The sequence below is a fragment of the Phyllostomus hastatus genome, unplaced genomic scaffold, assembly GCF_019186645.2.
Source record: "Phyllostomus hastatus isolate PE091 unplaced genomic scaffold, TTU_PhHast_1.1 phas_contig_58, whole genome shotgun sequence".
Taxonomy (NCBI): Eukaryota; Metazoa; Chordata; class Mammalia; order Chiroptera; family Phyllostomidae; genus Phyllostomus; species Phyllostomus hastatus.
The window spans coordinates 20,068,361-20,086,210 of record NW_025333916.1 but is presented as its reverse complement, the minus strand read 5'-3'; the positions used below and the strand labels follow the sequence as shown (position 1 = coordinate 20,086,210).

At 40.9% G+C, this 17,850-nt stretch overlaps 1 protein-coding gene across 1 annotated transcript in view; it reads left to right on the top strand.

Moving 5' to 3' along the window:
- Window positions 1-17,850, top strand: part of IQGAP2 (IQ motif containing GTPase activating protein 2) — a 266,925-nt gene that overhangs the window by 139,493 nt on the left and 109,582 nt on the right. Inside the window, exons 4-5 of the mRNA XM_045847877.1 lie at window positions 3,324-3,401; window positions 7,858-7,934. Of these exons, the coding sequence (XP_045703833.1) occupies window positions 3,324-3,401; window positions 7,858-7,934 (155 nt within the window). The remainder of the gene's footprint in view (window positions 1-3,323; window positions 3,402-7,857; window positions 7,935-17,850) is intronic.

Genomic DNA, 17,850 nt, shown 5'->3' with positions numbered 1-17,850 from the left:
GCCCAAGAGAGAGTGGTCAGTCCTAAAGGGGTGGGTGGGGTGGTGAAGAAGCCAGAAATGTTTCTGTGGCGAAGGCTTGAAACAAGAGTGTTTCCAAGCAGACTAGCCGGGCAAGGGAAAGAAAAGGAGGAAGAAGGCATTCCTTGGAGAGGGCTCAGCCTGACAAGGCTCAAAGATGAGGAATGGTGTTCCGACTCTGCACAGATCATTCTACACTTGTAATAAGTAGTTGGTGAATATTTTGGTGAGCCTCAGATAGGGGAAGCATATGCATGGTGGTTAGTAGTATGAACCATGAATCAAAATATTTCAGTTGGACGTCACCACTAAGTTTGCTTCTGTGAGCCTCAGTTTCCTCACCTGTCAAGTGAGAAGAATAATCATAGTAGTGTCAGCCTTCATGGAGACACTGCGAGGAACAAATGTGACCGCCCAAGCGAAGCACGCGGCGCAGTGCCTGACAGAGGCGAGCGCACTATGAGTGTGTGAGGTGGCGGCGGTGGCTCTGAGGCTCGGTGTGCAGTGAGTTGAACAGAATGTTTGGACTTGGAGTCAGGAGTCTGGCAAGCTAGCCTTGGCCCTGAGCTTAACAAGCTAGATCCACTTGAATGCATCTTAAATACTTGGGTCCTCAGTTTGCTCATCTATCAAATGAGCAAATTAGAATAATTATTGGTTTCTAGGCTACTAGTTCTAAAATGCTTTGATTCTACTATGTAAGGAGTTACCAATCAAAGAAGACTTAACATAATTCCTTACCTACTCAGTTTAAGCAAGAATAACCTTCCTTGCTGTGTTGTAACAGTTCGGCAGTGGAAAATCAGTGTATACTTCCCAGTCCAATACCTGAAAAAAGTGTGGTGGATGGACGACAACAACCCTTGGCTAAGTATAACTACAGATAGGCCACCTAGTCTAATATTAATATGTAGGGTTAGTGAAGAAAATGGATGAGCTAAAAATGGTTATAATGGACTAAGGTTATTCTGAGCCTGTTTAGAAGACCATTTGTGTCCTGGTGAAAGTAAACTTAGTAGATAAAAGATGTTTAATGCAGTTCACTCACTGAAGCTTACTTCTTAAATGTGCAGCTTTGGCTCAAAGGCTCTGAAGCCACCGGTCCTCAGGTGTGTCAAGTGGATGAAGGCAGATGCCTGATTACTACGCTCAGTGTAGAACTGCGGCCAAGATGACCACCCTTTCACCCAGTGCCTCTGACATGACCTTGCAGGGGAAGGGAAGTTTCAAGCCAAGTGTTGTAGCATAGTAATTACAACAGCCAACATTTATTGAATTCTTAAGTATACATTGCCACAAGGTGCTTCGTGAATATTCTCACTTAATCATTGCAACTCAAAGAAGTTATCCTTTCATTTTGTGGCTGAGGAACCAAGGTTCAAAGAAATTTATAACTTCCCTGAGGTTACCTAGCTAATAAGACCACTATATGGGTATAGTACCTTTGTTATATGGTTTGAAATTCTTGAAGCCCACAAGCTGGAGAACCCCAGAAATCCACCTGGGGTCAAACAAAATTAGTTTTATTTCACTCACTGTAGCAAGAAAAATGCATACCCATGGAGTCATGAGGAGGAGAAACAAGAGGCTTGGTGTGTATCTGGGCTTGTGCTGGGTGATGCTAATAAGGATTTAGGGAAGTGAGGACCTGTGTTATGTTTTGGGTGTTGTCAGGAGATGGGGTCAGTTTGGTGTCTTGGTAATTTTTATTTAGGACATGAGTCAAGAAGCAAGTTGTGTTCATCTTAGTTGGGAGGAGGAGGTTGGTTTTTTTGTTTGTTTTTGGGTTTTTTTGTGGTGCCAAGGGTCTTTTCTATGTCTTGATGTGATTGTGGATTGTTTCCAAATGTTCCTCCATGGCCACAGATTGACCGTGTCTGAGAATTGTTTGCGTTCTGCCCGAGTTGTCTGTGCTGAGTTACAAACCCTCAGACACTGCAGCCTGGCTGTTAGCGGTCTGGCGGCTCGCGCTCGGTTCCTCCCCTCTCCCCCGACTTCTCCCCCTCCTTCTGGTTATTTCATAGTAACCAGCTCGTTCTTCCCTCCGAGGAATAAGCCAGCTGCCATTAGGACCTGTGTTCTCTGGGGTTCTCTATACAGGGAAGGTTTTCAGATCTGGAGAGACCTCGTCTTGAATCCTAGCTTGGCCACTTCACAGCTATTGGACTTGAGACAAATCACTTCATCCTTTTGGCCTACGTTTCTTCATCTCTATAATGTAGGAGTGATAATCACCTTGCAGGGTATTTTGAAAATTAAGTATAATTTATATAAAGTATTTGACCATCCAATGCAATCTCAATAAATAGTGACCACTATTAAAAAAGTATAAACACTTATCAAATGTTAATTTGCTTATATTTCTTAATTTCTAAAAGCAACAAGTATACTTTTTGTTAAGTAAACTATTCAGTTGTAAGTCACAGAAGATGAAAAGAACCAGACTTTCTGAATGTAATTATTATACTGTTCTTATTTTTTTGTTTTCAAATGGATAACATTGTGCTATTTATTTAACTAATTAAAACTACAAGACCATTTTAAGCTCCCAATGGTTTGTTACCTGATACAACTCAATGGGAAGAGGCAAGTATGCCATATTTATAGAATATGAAGGAAAAAAATGACTGGCTGATTAGGACTATGAAGAAGAATGAATGATATAGAAAGACTATTTTTATTATATAAGTAGAAAAGTTCTTGTAAAACATTTCCACTGAAGGTTTACTTATTGTACAGGCCAAGATGAGGGTTAAATTACAGAAAGAATAGTTACTAAAATTAGCTTAGTGTTGTGGATAACTTTTTTCATCTCTGTATTTTCTATATTTTCCAAGTTTTCTACAGAATATTACATTAACAATCAGGAAAAAAATGATTTGGCAGAACCAGAAACCACAAAAAAAAAGCATTTTATTTAGTCTTCGAAAAACCCTGTCTGTTTTTTCTGAAGTTACTCGGCTTCTCAGCTGCGGTTGCCAAAATCTTGACACCGTGTGTGGATGTGTGTATATGCACACACATGCATACATATGTCTCATAAAATATCCTCAGGCATGTGCTATACATTAAATAGTCTTTGAGATGCGACGTCAAATGTGTGAATAATGGAAACTGGAATGATCTATTACAAATGGTTGGAGTGTTGCTGAATAGTGTAGTCTCCTTACTGTGGTCTTCAGTTGTTTTATGTGGGCTCTAATAATTTTATTCTAGGAGACATACATTTGAAAAGCATCCCACTAATGAAAAAAGTTATTACAAATGACTCACGTTTTATGTGCTTTCTGCCCCCCGCCCTTTAGAAGTCTGGCCTTCATTTTCGACACACAGATAACACCGTCCAGTGGTTAAGAGCCATGGAGTCTATTGGTCTACCCAAGGTAAGCCTTCAAACATGGGAACCTGAACTGGGAAGCCAAAAGGGGTAGTCTACGAATGCATCATTATAAAAATGATTTAGCAGACTGGGCATATTAATACAGGAGATTGCCTTAGTGCCTCAGGAATGAGAAAGGTGAGGACTCAACAGAAACCTAAAAAGGTCCATAAAAAGTAATAAATGGCAAGAACTCACAATGAAGTATGTGTACAGATCAAGAGCAACCATGCAGAAGTGTATATAAATTAAACAAGGTCTTTCCCTGGATGGTGTGGCTCAGTGGATTGAGCACTGACCTGCAAACCAAGGGGTTGCCAGTTCAATTCCCAGTCAGGGCACATGCCTGGGTTGCAGGCCAGGTCCCCAGTAGGAGGCACATGAGAAGCAAGCACACATTGATGTTTCTCTCCCTCTCTTTCTCCTTCCCTCCTCCTTCTCTAAAAATAAATAAATAAAATTTAAAAAAATAAGTTCAGAACAAACTTTAGCTATAGATAGTTAATTTAAAATAGCCACTTCCCTTTTTCTGTGGGCATTTAAAAAAATTCATTGATTGATTTCAGAGAGAGAAGAAGAGAGACAGGAGTGGAGAGAAAGAGATTTGTCATTCCACTTATTTATGTACTCACCGGTTGACTCTATGTGCCCTGACCAGAGATCGAACCCACAACCTTGGCATATCGGGATGACACTCTAACCAACTGAGCCACCTGGTTAGGGCTTGTGTTGCCATTTATACTTAAGATTCCTGATCTCATTGTATCACTATAAATTATTATTATAAATTTATTTTTTATAAATTATTACTATAGATCATTATATCACTTTAAATTTTAAAGGCTAGGGGGTTATAGCTCTTACTCCTGAAATAGATCTTTTAAATAAAACTCATTCAGCAAACATTCGGAGCTTGTTAAATTCAGAGCGCAGGCCCTTCAGCCTGTGTGACAGACAGGCAAGCAGGAGAAATGAGGAAATCATTTCACTATATAGAAATTGTAGAGGTATTTCTTAAACATCTTATTTTGTAATAATTATAGAATCACAGGAAGTTGCAGAAAGAGAACATCTACACGGACTCCTGATTCAGCCTTTCAGTGTACAATGGTGACATCTCCCAACTGTCATACAATCGGGAATTGACATTGGTGCGTTACTGTTACCTAGACTACAGACTTTATTCAGTTCTCACCATATTCTATGCACTCATTTGTATGTAGGTGGGAGTTCCAATAAGTCTGTGAAGACGTGTGTGGCCAGCACCACAGTCAAGGTCCAGACACCACAGGGGAATGGACCTGCGTCCCTCCCCTCACCCTGTCCCCAGGCCACCACTAATCTGCCCTTCATCTCTCTAGTTTTGTCATTTTGACAGTAGTATAGAAATGGCATAATACATAAGGTTACCTGTAGTGATTGCCTTTTCTCATTAAGCACAATGCCCTTGAGGTCTATCAGTTTTTTGTATGCATCGATAGTTCACTGCTTTGTGTTGCTTAACATGCACACCTATTTTAAAGAAACAAAGCAGGAGTGGTCCAGCTGGAAGGCAAGGGTGTAGGCTACTGACTAATTAAGACCTGTGTTGTTGTTGTTGTTATCCCAGTTTGCAATTAAAAACAACCCTCACAACAAAAACAACAGATTTCTTTGTGTAAATTATGCTTGCATATATATATAATATATATTTTTGCTGATATCAGTTTTAGCTTAGCTTATATTATCTCAGAAGAATCAATATTGACTTATTTCTGCCAGTTTTAAGCCCTTTCCTTGCTCCCAAGGGTCCAGAACACTAAATGCTGTCCCCTTCTGGACACTAGTTATAATATAGAATTCATATTTCTAGATTATGATTTAGCAAGTACACTAGGGGCTGGGTGGTAAACAGAGTAAAAAAGAAATTGTGGTAGGATTTTTCCGAAGCAACATAATTTAGACTAGGTGATTTCACGTTTGAGAGATCTGATTTAAACCTTTCCAATTGTGTGTAAGTAAGGCCAGGTTTTCCTTGATGTTAAGTCAAACAAGTGGTCCATATAGCAGATTCTATTTTAACACTGATTTTAATTGTGAAGTCACTGGTACATTACCAGGATGAGAAACCGACAGTGTACAGCAATGTCCTGATGTCTGTTTGCTATTAAATCTTCAGTCCATTGGTGTGAAGGGCTTACTCTGTTCTCAGCCCCATGCTGGGTGCTGGGGATACAGTGCTGAATGAGACATTCTGCGGAGGCACAGATTGATCCCATCTCCTTGCTAACTGATTTTCCAGGAGAAATGTAAATAGAAAAGTTTCCTGTTTAAAGAAAACGGAGGAGCGTTTATCCTCTGCTTACACAGACAACTTTAAACCTGGTCACATTCTCCTGAATTGGGACTACTCTTCTCATTGACACTCTTAACAGCAAATGTGTTAAAAGATGGTTGGAAAGACCTTGGCAATTTCCTAGGCAACAGACATTTCTTCAGGTGCTCAATGACTATACATTTGTATCCCAAGAAACTTTGCTTTTTTCCCTTTTCTCAGCTTTTTTCAATGCTCAACAGAAAACTGCACTGGAGTATCAAATACTACCTTATAGTGCATGATTTTATTTTTATGTCAAATTTTATAAAATGTTTACTGAAAGCAAGTAATACCAATATGCTTATCTTTTTTTAGAGAATTTATTTATTTATTTTTGGAGAGAGGGGAAGGGAGGAAGAGAAAGGGAGAGAAACACTGATTGGTTACCGCTTGTGTTTGCCCCAGCCTGGGACCAAACCCACAACCCAGGCACGTGCCCTGACCAGGAATTGAACCAGTGGCCTTTCACTTTGCAGGATGACACCCACCCAGCTGAGCCACACCAGTCAGGACCCAATATGCTTATCATTTTTTTTAAGGTTTCCTTCCTTCCTTCCTTCCTTCCTTCCTTCCTTCCTTCCTTCCTTCCTTCCTTCCTTCCTTCCTTCCTTCCTTCCTTCCTTCCTTCCTTCCTTCCTTCCTTCCTTCCTTCCTTCCTTCCTTCCTTCCTTCCTTCCTTCCTTCCTTCCTTCCTTCCTTCCTTCCTTCCTTCCTTCCTTCCTTCCTTCCTTCCTTCCTTCCTTCCTTCCTTCCTTCCTTCCTTCCTTCCTTCCTTCCTTCCTTCCTTCCTTCCTTCCTTCCTTCCATTTATTTTTAGAGAGAAGGGAAGGAAGGGAGAAAGAGAGGGAGAGAAATATCAATGTGTGGTTGCCTATCATGCATTCCCTACTGGGGACCTGGCCTGCAACCCAGGCATGTGCTCTGACTGGGAATTGAATCGGTGACCCTTTGGTTCACAGCCCACACTCAATCCACTGAGCTACACCAGCCAGGGCACAATATGCTTATCTTAATCTTAAATTATTCTTTTTTCTTTTGTGCTTAGGAACAGGTAAGTTTGGCACCCTGTTCTGAAATGTCTCTTACTAGCCTTTTAGCTTAGAGCTTAAAAATAGCATAAATAGTGTAAAGTCTACAGCCTTAATGTCTTGACCTTTCAATCTAGTAACTTTAGATTTAGATGTTTATCCAAAAAAGGTAATCAGGTGTTTTGAAAATGCAGGGATGTTCATTGCAGTGATTTATAGTTGGGGGAGGGGGGAATTGGGGGCAAAAATGTTCAACCATGGGGAACTGGTTAAATTATGGTTAAAAATAGGAAGCAACCATACATCCATCAGAAATAATGCTCTTAAAGAATAACAAAGGGGTCATGTTCTATTAAGTGTTTTAAAGGGGTTTATGATATGTACAATTTTATTTTTAAACTCATACATGCAAAACATTTTTAAAAATCATATACAGAAAAAAAGACTGGAAAAAATCCCAAAACACTAATAGTGACACTAATAGTAATCTGGAGGTGGGTTTATAGGCATTTTTCTTTAATACTCTATTTATTTTACAGATTATATTTGGTGAAATCTATAGCTTTAGGCAGAAAAAGATATCCGTGTGTGTGCATGTATGCAATACATATTCACAGAACTGGGTACCCAAGTTCTTAACAATGTAATAAAATCCTGAAGAAGGATGTTTGTTTCTCAAGCCAGCAGACCTCTGGGCAGTCACAGGAGTAACTCCGCTCCAGAAAGCAGAGTCTGCACAGACTCAAGCCTTGTGGAATGAAACAACCACCTACCTAACTAACCTGGTGGACACAGCTTTCTTGGAGAGGCGTCTGGGAACCACCTCCACTGCGCCCATACTCAACGCCCCCCCCACACACTTACTCACTTGAACCACCAGGTGGCGCGCTATCAGTCAGGGGATCAGATGTGGTTGGTCCTCCTGTAGAGCAAGACGAAGCAATAACTGAGAGATTCCTCTTCCTTGAAATAAATACAGAACATCAGGGACAATCACAGTAAGATCATTTGGGAGAATTACAATAATTTTGTGAATAGCAAAGCATAATAGAAACATTGTTTCTTTTGTTTTCCAGATATTTTACCCAGAAACAACAGATGTCTATGACCGGAAAAACATACCAAGAATGATCTATTGCATTCATGCATTGAGGTGGGAAAAATATAACTAAAAGTCTAGAAAGTAAATTTAATCTTAAAATAGAAAGTAAATTTAAATAAAACTACAATTTTAATTTTAAAGGAGATCTTAAATTATTTTAATAACTCAAGAACTTTTTATTAGATTTATTTTGAATTTGCTGGTACAAAATTAATGTAATTGTCACATAAAGACAATCATTGAACTTCAAAAATATCTTTCTGCCTTTTTAACCTAAATCAAAATAGAAAGCCTTAAAATGAGTAAAAGATCTGTAAATATAACATGGAGAAAATTTAAGTTGAAACTTCCAGAGAATCTCATAGAGTGCTAGAGTATTCTTGGATTACAATGAAGTTTACAAATGTAACCAAAATATATCAAATGAGCAGCTTTAATGGTCATTAGTTTAGTTTGGACACTCTTAAAAATTATCAGTTTGGTTTAGTTCTTATTGTAGATTAATAAAATTCAGTATAATTTTTGTTTTCTTTGTTCAATAGAACTTGTATCCTAAGGGTAAAGGAGACACCTAGAAATTGCTTTAAATTAGTCAAAGCAAGATACATTCATTGTTTAAAAGCAATTGTTTGACAGCTAGTGGGGGCAGTGAGGAGGTGGAGGGATTGAGCAAAAAGGAAAAAGGACTCGTGGACATGGAGAACAGTGTGGTGATTGCTGGGAGGAAGGGGATGTAAGGGGATTAAATAATATTGGAAAAATACAATAAAGATTTTTTAAAAGATTAAATCGAAATAATTAAAAAATAAATTGTTTGATAAGTTAATTTTTGAAAATGTTAAAATTCTGCTAGTTCACAGATCCCTTTTAACCTTAATGTCCTGGAAGAAATGTGATTTTTAGATGGTAGCAAAGATGATTTTAAAAATCCAGTTTATGGCTCTGGTCTTGTGTGCACACAGGTAGGTAATGGCTGGAAGACTTCATGTCTAATTACATTTTAAATTTCTTTTAGAACATCTGCATTGTGTTTATATCACTAGAAGTCATTTTCCTGGCAGAATCTTCTGCCTAGAGGTTTATATTAACTTCTTCCTGGCTCTTTTCCTCTCCAAAGGAGAAGGTTTCTATAATAATTCATTGCAATTCTGGCCAGCTAGAGAAGAATTTTGATTATGTCATATAATTTGACTTTTCCCTGATCAGTACTCTTGAGATTTCTTTGGAAGATGACAGTTGCTAGAAATAGAGACCAAATGTAGGTACCTACATTCTCTATGATTTGTTTTTCTAATAATTTAGAACCAGGAGGGGAAATACCTCTATGCCTGCCTCCTCATATGTGGCTAATGTATCATTATGCCAGCGGCTTTTCTAAAAAGCTTTTTGTGGAAAAGTGCTTATTTTGAGGAATATTTTCAAATGTGTTGTCCAACATTTTTTGTCAAATATCTCTCAGCACTCAGAATGATCACTGGACGCTATGGTTAGTGCTGTTTTTGTGACCTGCAAAACCAGCCACCATTAGTTAATGTCACTATCATATCCATGCATCATAGTGCTAATTTCCAAATCCGTACCACACTCACAGGATGTCTTGTATACGCTTAAACTGACTTCCCGAAGTGAAGCAGCACACACAGAAATCCTGGCTGAGTTCCTTCTGGGCGATGTCACTGTGATACAGAATTTACATAGAACTGAGCGGAGAGTGACATTGTGTTTGCTGTAGTTTTGACAATGGCTTGAACAGTCTGGTAAACAAAGCAAGAGCAACTTCTTGTTTATTGTTGCCAGTGCTGTGCCAGCGCTGGTGTGATAGCTTCTAGGACTGTTTTTCTCAGCTTTTCAGTTTCATATCATGGAGTGTCCATCACTGTTACTTATCCTGGGGCAGATTCCTGTTGAACCTGTAATTCACCAGATCGAACCTTAAATAGGATCTTTTAGAGCAGTATTTACCTGATAAACAGCCTTCCCTGGGAGACTCTCCATCACTTTTCTCTGCTCTAAACCCAGTGCATAGCTGCTTCTTAGTATGGAACTCAGAAGTCTCATGTGCATCTAAAGCTTTTTCTATCAAAACTTTTTCCTGTGAGGCTGAGAATGACACACCTGGAGGCTGGGCAGCAGAGCCCTTTAGTCAGTCAGCACGGTGGTGTTGCCCTCGTGTTGTAATTAGAAGTGAAGGTGGGAACGGACAATTACGTCTTTAGCCATTATATTCTGGTTGTGGACATAGCAACATTGCTGGCATAGAGCATCGTCATCACCGTACAGGGAATCAGGCAGGTAGGACGCTCTGTTTATGGGTCAGCAGGTAGGCAGGAAGATCCTCTAGGCATCCAGGTACTGCCCTCCTCCTGCCCCAGCCTGTCTGTCAGCCTGACTTGATCTACATGGTTAGCAGTTGGCCCTGCCAACCTGTCTTCTGTTCCCTGTTTTTTGGATTAGGCTTTAACAGCTCCTTAACATCCCCTGGGTTCTGCCCAACTTCCCGTTTGTATCTGCCTGCCCCTCACCTTTTTACTTTGCTTCCAACCCCAGGCTCCTTGCCGGCCACTCACGCCCCCTCTGTCAGTTCCGCTTGGTGTCCCAGTCCAGGTCCCAGTGGATGTTAGCGCAGCAGCCCCAGAGGAAATCCTCAGCGTCTGCCTAATGCAGAGAGACCTCAGTGACGGCTGGCCTCGTTCTTTCTTCAAAGAGATACTTTTTATTTTTTTTCTTGTTTAAAATAAAATATGCTCAATATGGAAAATTAGAAGATTTAGAAAGACTATCAAAGGAAAAGCTGAAGTACCCATTGTGTCAATGCCAAGTGAAACCACTATTTGTGACAAGGTCTCCTTGGACTTACAATGTGGATTACCTGTTCCTTTTGGGGCTTCATTTGGGATGTTTGAAAGTCTGTGCCATGAAAAGGGACCTGGTTCGACAACTGCGAGCCTTGCTAAGCAGTTACTGCTTACCGATTTCTTAACTGTGTATGGAGGCTGTGTACACTTGGAGAAAAACACTGTTACCTGTTGCTTTAGTAAACAACTGCTACATGTTTAAACACTAGTTATAATACTGAATTTTGGAAAACAATTAAATGCAGTAGGATTTTTCAAATACTTTCGATACCCAAAAGCACAGGTGAGATGCCCAGATACATTATTAAAGACTCGCCGCATGTGAAGCTACTCTAAAATACCCACCGCACAACCTTCACTCACTGGTCATCTACACACTAATTTTGACCCCTCCTAGGATGGTAGTACTTTGATACCAGCCCAGAGTTGCCATGACCACATGGGCACCAGAAACAAACCTTGCCCAGGTCACAGGTCTGCTTTCTGGCCAGTCAGCTGTGAGTTAGAACATGGTGCGGGTCCGAGTCCTCCTGGGGTGGGGAGGAGTTGACCCTGGTAACCAGGCACCGGGTAGAACTTGACTTGAGAAATCAATCAGACATTTTTTTTCTCCCTTTCAGTATATGGCTTTCAGGTAGGTTCTGGTTTCTGATCCAGTCCCCACCCCCACCCCACCCCTATCTCCCAGAAGCAATTTACTTCCATGTCTCGGCCGGCCAGTGTCATGTAACCCGTTGTCCTGTCATAACGGTGCATCAGCCTGATCTGTTAATGTTATTAAAAGCTTATGTGTGCCTTTTGAATATTTTCTTGGATTTAGCCTGGCTTTCTAGAGGTTTCTCCCTGAGGAGATGAGGAATTGAGTCTACCTAATGCTGTTTTGGTTCATTTGGCTGATTTGTCATCTCAGGTCGTGTTTCTGGATCTGTTCTCTGCCTGACTGTTGCGGTGACAGTCAGGGCCGGACTCTCTTTCTCCTTGGCTGTTTTCGTAGCCACCTGTGCCCCTCAGTCCTTCCTTATTTTGGGGCACTTCTGTGGTTTTCTAGGACTGTTTGGCTTACTCGGAGTTCCTGATTTCTTTTTTGTAGCATATTGTAGTGCATACAGTACAGAAACAAGTATGTATCTGTCCTACATAGACAGTTACAGAAAAAACAGTACCCTTATTTTAATAACACTTTCCAACTCATTAAAATCAATGCAAATAATTATGCACGTCTTATTTTTCTCCCTGTTATGACTTCCTTTCTGTATACTTTCTACCATTTTCTTTTGATTGTTGTTTTTGCTCTGGCCTCTCACAGTCTTAAAGTGAATTTCTGCTTTTGTGATGGGACAGGCTGATTCAGCTCAGGCAGCTCCCTGGCCTTTGCAGCACCGCCCCTGATGTCCCATAAAATAGCCTTGCTTCGTGCCTCAGTAGGGTCTCTTCCTGTCCCGTCCTGATTATTCCTGCTTTATGACATCGTATCAACTACCCTCCAAGGAATCCTTTTAAAGCCATGTATTCAAAATGATTTTTCTAGTTTAATAGCTTAGGGACCTGGGTTGTACTCCTCTTATTGTATCAAGTTTATTTGACCATTAAGATTCTACTACACTGACAACAAGCTAAAGATGAGTGATTCTCCCCTCTGTATACGGATTCCTGATCCTGCTGCAGACTTTGGAGCTGCTGTCCCAGCAGTGGTGTCTTCAAACGCAGTGACGCAGCCAAAATCGCACATTTGGGGCTTACATTTCTGAGTACAGCCGTGGCAGCCCCACTCCTGGTTGGCTAGCTGGTCTGAACACCCTGCCTGCTCTGTGAACGGGGGCTCCTCTGCCCGAGCTCTCACAGGGCCAGGTGGCTGCCTGAACTACCAGGTGACCTCAGGCGTTAATGCTAACTTCGCTTGTCTTTTACTCCCTTCCCTTAGTATCTCTTTCCCATAGAGAAACACATGTTGTTTCATGCCAGATTGATTGCATCTCTCACAGAGAACATGTTTCTATCTATATATAAGCTTCCTAGAGATAGTCCCTTGCCCCAGAGGGCACACTGTAATCCCCAACTCTCGGGTGGAGTATCTGGAGGTGGTGGTGTTTGGGATTAAGGTGAGGACGGTTGTACCTCCCCTGCCTTTCAGGCCACTCTTTGTTCATACTTCTCTTCACACGGTGACCCGTCTTCTGTCCTCTTCCTATCCCAAAGCAGTATTATGGCCGGCTGTCTGTCCTACAGACCTCTCAGCTGTGAGGCTGTGAACCCTGTTTCTACCCAGCACAGCACACACACCACTGACTCCAAATTGGAGCCTCTGGCATTTGTATTTTTAACTTTTCAGTTGGCTTAACTGATTTCCCAATGGTAAGACTGCCTCAGGATTTCTTTGTTTTTTGACTGAAAATTGAGTAGAGAACACTAGATTTTGACATCGATGTATGTGGCTAAGATGAGAAAATAATTTGGTTCAGTAGATAAAATTATTTCAAACCTGGAGTCCATGAGGGGAAATAGTAAAAGGTTCTTAGTGTTGAAAATGGGCAAACCACTGTAGCAGGTCATTAAGGGTATTTAACAGGGGGTAATAGTAATAAAAAAAAAAAACAAAGGCTAACACTTACTGAGCCGTTAATTATATGCCTGGCAGTGTTCAAAGTACCATATAGGTGTAATATCGCTTAATCCTTCTGGCATACCTAGTGGGGTACATACCGCTATTAGAGTCCCACTTTATAACCAAGGCAGCTGAAGCGCAGAGAGGCTGCTGAAGGTCACAGGCTGGGAAATGGTGGAGTCGAGCCTGCAAACCCCACTGTGACCGGAACCTGCACCGCTACCGACTCTGCCAGCCATTGGCTTCAGAAGGGAGTGGAGTGTTTTTCTACAGTTGAGAAAATAAAAAGAACAGTGGCATCAGATGGAACTTCAGCAAGGACCTCTAAGCTGTTGTATTTAGGATATTTTAACCTTAAGAATCATGGAACTGAAAACTGGGAAGACCTTGGGAAGTTATTTTAGTTCAAATCCTTCATTTCATAGGTGAAAGCTTGGGTTTTGTGACTTGCTGAGAGTCATATACCTAGATGTCGCCAGCCCCAGGGCCAGGATGCAGGGCTTCTGATCCCAGGCCTGTGCTTTCTGGTCCACGAGGCTTTCATTTGTTTGCAAACGTGCGTCTCACACATTAGAGCATAAAATGAACTGTTTGTGATGTGATCCAGAAAAGCTGAAACAAATTCAGCTCTTGCCTTTTAAGTTTGCATTTCATTACTACAGAACCTTTTAACGTATATATTGAAAGTACTAGAAACAAAAAACCTAGTAGTAATTTCTTAAACATCTCATTTGAGGACATGTTCATTGATTTTTTAGAGAGAGGGGAAGGGGGTGGGGGAAGGGGGAGAGAGGGAGTTGGAAAAGCAGGGATGGGATGCTGCCCTCACGGGGAATCGAACCAGAGACCTTCTGGTGTACGCTCCAACCAACTGAGCGACACCAGCCAGGGCCTTAACCTTAACAGTACTTTTTAAAACTTGCTTGCTTCTTGGACTTAAACTCCCTTACTTGCACCAATGAGGTTTTAGCTACCTCAGCAACACTAGTGCGCTATGTGCACCTTGTCAGGTGATAAGAAAATCATTATCTCACAGTAAGCGTTTTCTTAAACATAGGAAGTGGTGGAGACATTAATCCCATATCTTTCTTTGGGACACTCACAACCTTTGGTGGTGGCTATTAGGCACTAAAGATGCATAGTAAGTTCAGTATTGAAGAGCTACAAGAAACTGGTGGGTTTCATTTAACATTGGATGGGCTTTTTTTTCTTTTTCTTTTTTAGGTTAAGACTGGGTTTCCTACATGCTTCAGGTAATGAATGGCTCATTTGAATGTAAATGCTTGGGAAGGAGCCAGCAGCTGTTACTGACTTTTCAGCAGGGGAATCATGGATAAGTTTCCTACCAAACTTATGCCCTTTTGAGTAATCTTCTTGAAAGCACCTCCCACACAGAGTTGGTATAAATATCCTACACTGTGAAAAGTAGTCTTTTTAAAGAATAGTTTAAACCTCAGCATTGGAGAACAATATAGAAAACTGAACCCAAATAAAATATATACGTTAACATTTTTTTTAATTTGGTAGAAGTATGTACATGCAAGTGAGGATGCTACTTAATTCACACTAGCTTAAACAAACCTGATTTCAATTTAAAAGTGAAGATTCTTCCATCTAAAAAGGGTAACTTCTTAGCACCACCTAGTGGTAACTTTTAATTAAACCAGAATATTTGCTGATTATGAGATTTATGTTAGTATCACAGTATACAATGGAGAAGTAAAAAGTAAAATTGGAAATAGCCCTAATGCCTTTAGTACCAGAGGAGAAAGTTAACACTTTTGTTTGGTAAATTGTTTTAGTTCATTTTACCAAACCTGTGTTTTGTGGGAGGCTAAATACCCTTATTTTAGGGACAGCATGGTAGAGAAAATATTTTTTATATGGTAGATATTCCATAAATGGTAATTAAATGAATGACTTGATAAGCAAAGGAAATAATGAAAACAGTTTTGTCAAGGACACTGAGCACAGTTGTGGTATCCTCTTTCTAAAACTGATATGAAATTGCTAAAATAATAATTAAAAAATAATAATCATTTGCAATTAGAAAGAGTGCCATCCACTGACCATAAATTTAAACAACTCCCTAGGAAAGCAAACAGATAGGACTGGATTGACTGAGAAACAAGACAGGAGAAGACCACAGCCCCCAAACCACTGAGGGATGCAGCTGAGCTAGGCACTGCCCCGGTGTTACAGAACAAACAAGGGGGGCGCCTGGGACAATATACTATTATTTTTAAAAAGCCCCCAGGTCTGTCATGTCCACCACCAGAGGAAAGATGTCTCTCAATGCCAGAGATTCATGAAAAGGAAAGGAAACGTTTATTTAATGCTATACAAACTTAAAGTAGTGACCTAATGTCTATCAAAAATCCTAAAGTCCCTTAAAACACCCACAAACAGACACAGTTCTTCCTTCCTTCCCCCTTTGCCCAGTCCAGAGTACCGTATCTCAGGAAAGGAAATAGAAGTCCATGGCTCAGGCAGTCCTCTGGTTATTCCCCAGTTAGTACTCCATCTTGACTGGGAGATCTCCCTGGGTTCCTGGCACCCTCAGCTGAGTCGCCGGGATCTCTGCTAAAACCAGGTGGTGGTTCTCCCTTCTAAAGCTGCAGGGGTCCCCACTCTGGCAAAGGCACATGGTCCTCTCTCCTAGGGCCATGGGAGTCCCCACTATGCCAAAGCCACGTGGTTCTCTCTCTCAAGGCTGCAGGAGTCTCCACTCTGTCAAGGCTGCGTGGTTCTCCCTCTCAATGGCCGCCATGTCTGGGTTTAAATCCCCGCACCAATCTTCCTCTGCAGCCCCATTTCTGACTCCTTCTACACTCGGGCACACTTGCCCTCAATCTGCTGTCTTCTCCAGCTTTTCTGGTCGCCATCGTGGGTCTGAGCAGGTGTGACCCCATGTCATGGAGCCAATCTTCTCTGAGCTCCCACACAGGCACTGTAACTCGGGGGACCTGCCCCCCAGTCCCATCTTGGGGAGAGGTCCCTTTCCATCCCCCTGGCCTAGAGCATGGCCATAGCTATTTAGCATATCTAAGTAACAAGCCAAAGGCTATAGGTATGTTAAATGACCATGCCATGGATTAGCTGCAAAGCTGCCCTGCATGTTCTTGCTCTGTGTGCCCCTTCCCCCAACTCACACCTGTGGGGGAAGGGGTGGAGACATGTTAAAATCTCCTGAACACCTTGAGTTCTGGACCCCATTTCAAATGCCTATTTGGGGTCCCCCCTCTTGGCTGCACCCTGTAACACCGGGGCTTGCTCCAAGCAGAGACAGTGGGAAAGGGAGAGTCTGAAAGCAATGGGACTTAGATTGGCCAAACCCTCCCTAAAGCATCAAGTGTACAGGCTGATGGCAGAGGAGCATGTCAGTACCCAAGACAGCTGATGAGCCCAGCAGCACACAGGGAGCCCCAATCTAAGAGGGCCAGGCTCTGGGCACCCTGCTGGCATCGGCCCCACCAGCTCCCTGAGGCTGGCTTCTGTTGTGATGACCTGTGGTCAGCAGTGACAAACAGCGGATCTGGAACTCTGAGATGAGCCCAAATCAGGAAATGCTGGACATTTGAGGGAAACCAACACTATGAAAGAGGCATTAGATTCAAGGAACAGAACCAATGTCCAAGGAACAAATGAAAAGACTAAAATATGTACAATCAGTGATTCATCTAATTTATGTATTTCGTAAATACTCAGCACTTACATACAACAAAACCAAAGGTAAAGGTAAGAAAGAGGAAACTTGGACAAAGATGAAATTAGAAAAAAATAATAAAACATAGTTATCTAAATTTGGGGTATATAAGATAAAAATAAAAGCATGCCTCTAAAATTCTAGATTATACCAACCTTACATATAAGTGGGAGAGTAAAAGTATAAATACATTAAGGATAATAGATATTCATTAGCTTAGGCTTTGATACAAGAATACAAATTTAACATGTTAAAATGTTAGCAAAATATTAATATAAGTAACACAATATATAACACATTACTTGAAATAATTTGTGTTAAAAGATATCTAATGGATGTCTCCTATGTAAATTTTACTGTCATATTTTCAAAATTTCTCCCACTGAATTGCATTTATAATTTTCTTTGTGGATGAGTTCAGGTGTATTTTTTCATGTAGTTGTAAAAAGAGAAGAGGAAAATGCAAATCAGTATTAAAAAGAACTTGAAATGATACAATAATATATTTTTGATTGTTTGTGAATCTATTTCCATTTCTTAAGGTATGTGTGGCTTGATTTTATTTTCTTAGAATTCTTTTGCAGCTTTACCAAACCTATCTGTTTAATTCTGTTGCATTTTTTTAGTTGCTGTTACTAGAAAGGGACAAGTGAGGAGGCTGACATTTCACTTGTTTCACATGATAAGAGCTCCCTTTTAACTGGAATGTTTCTCCGTGTAATAATGTGTTGAGAAGTGGTTCATAAAATATTATGGTTTTGAAATTGTCAGCATGTTAGTTTTAATTATAGTGACTTGTTTTGC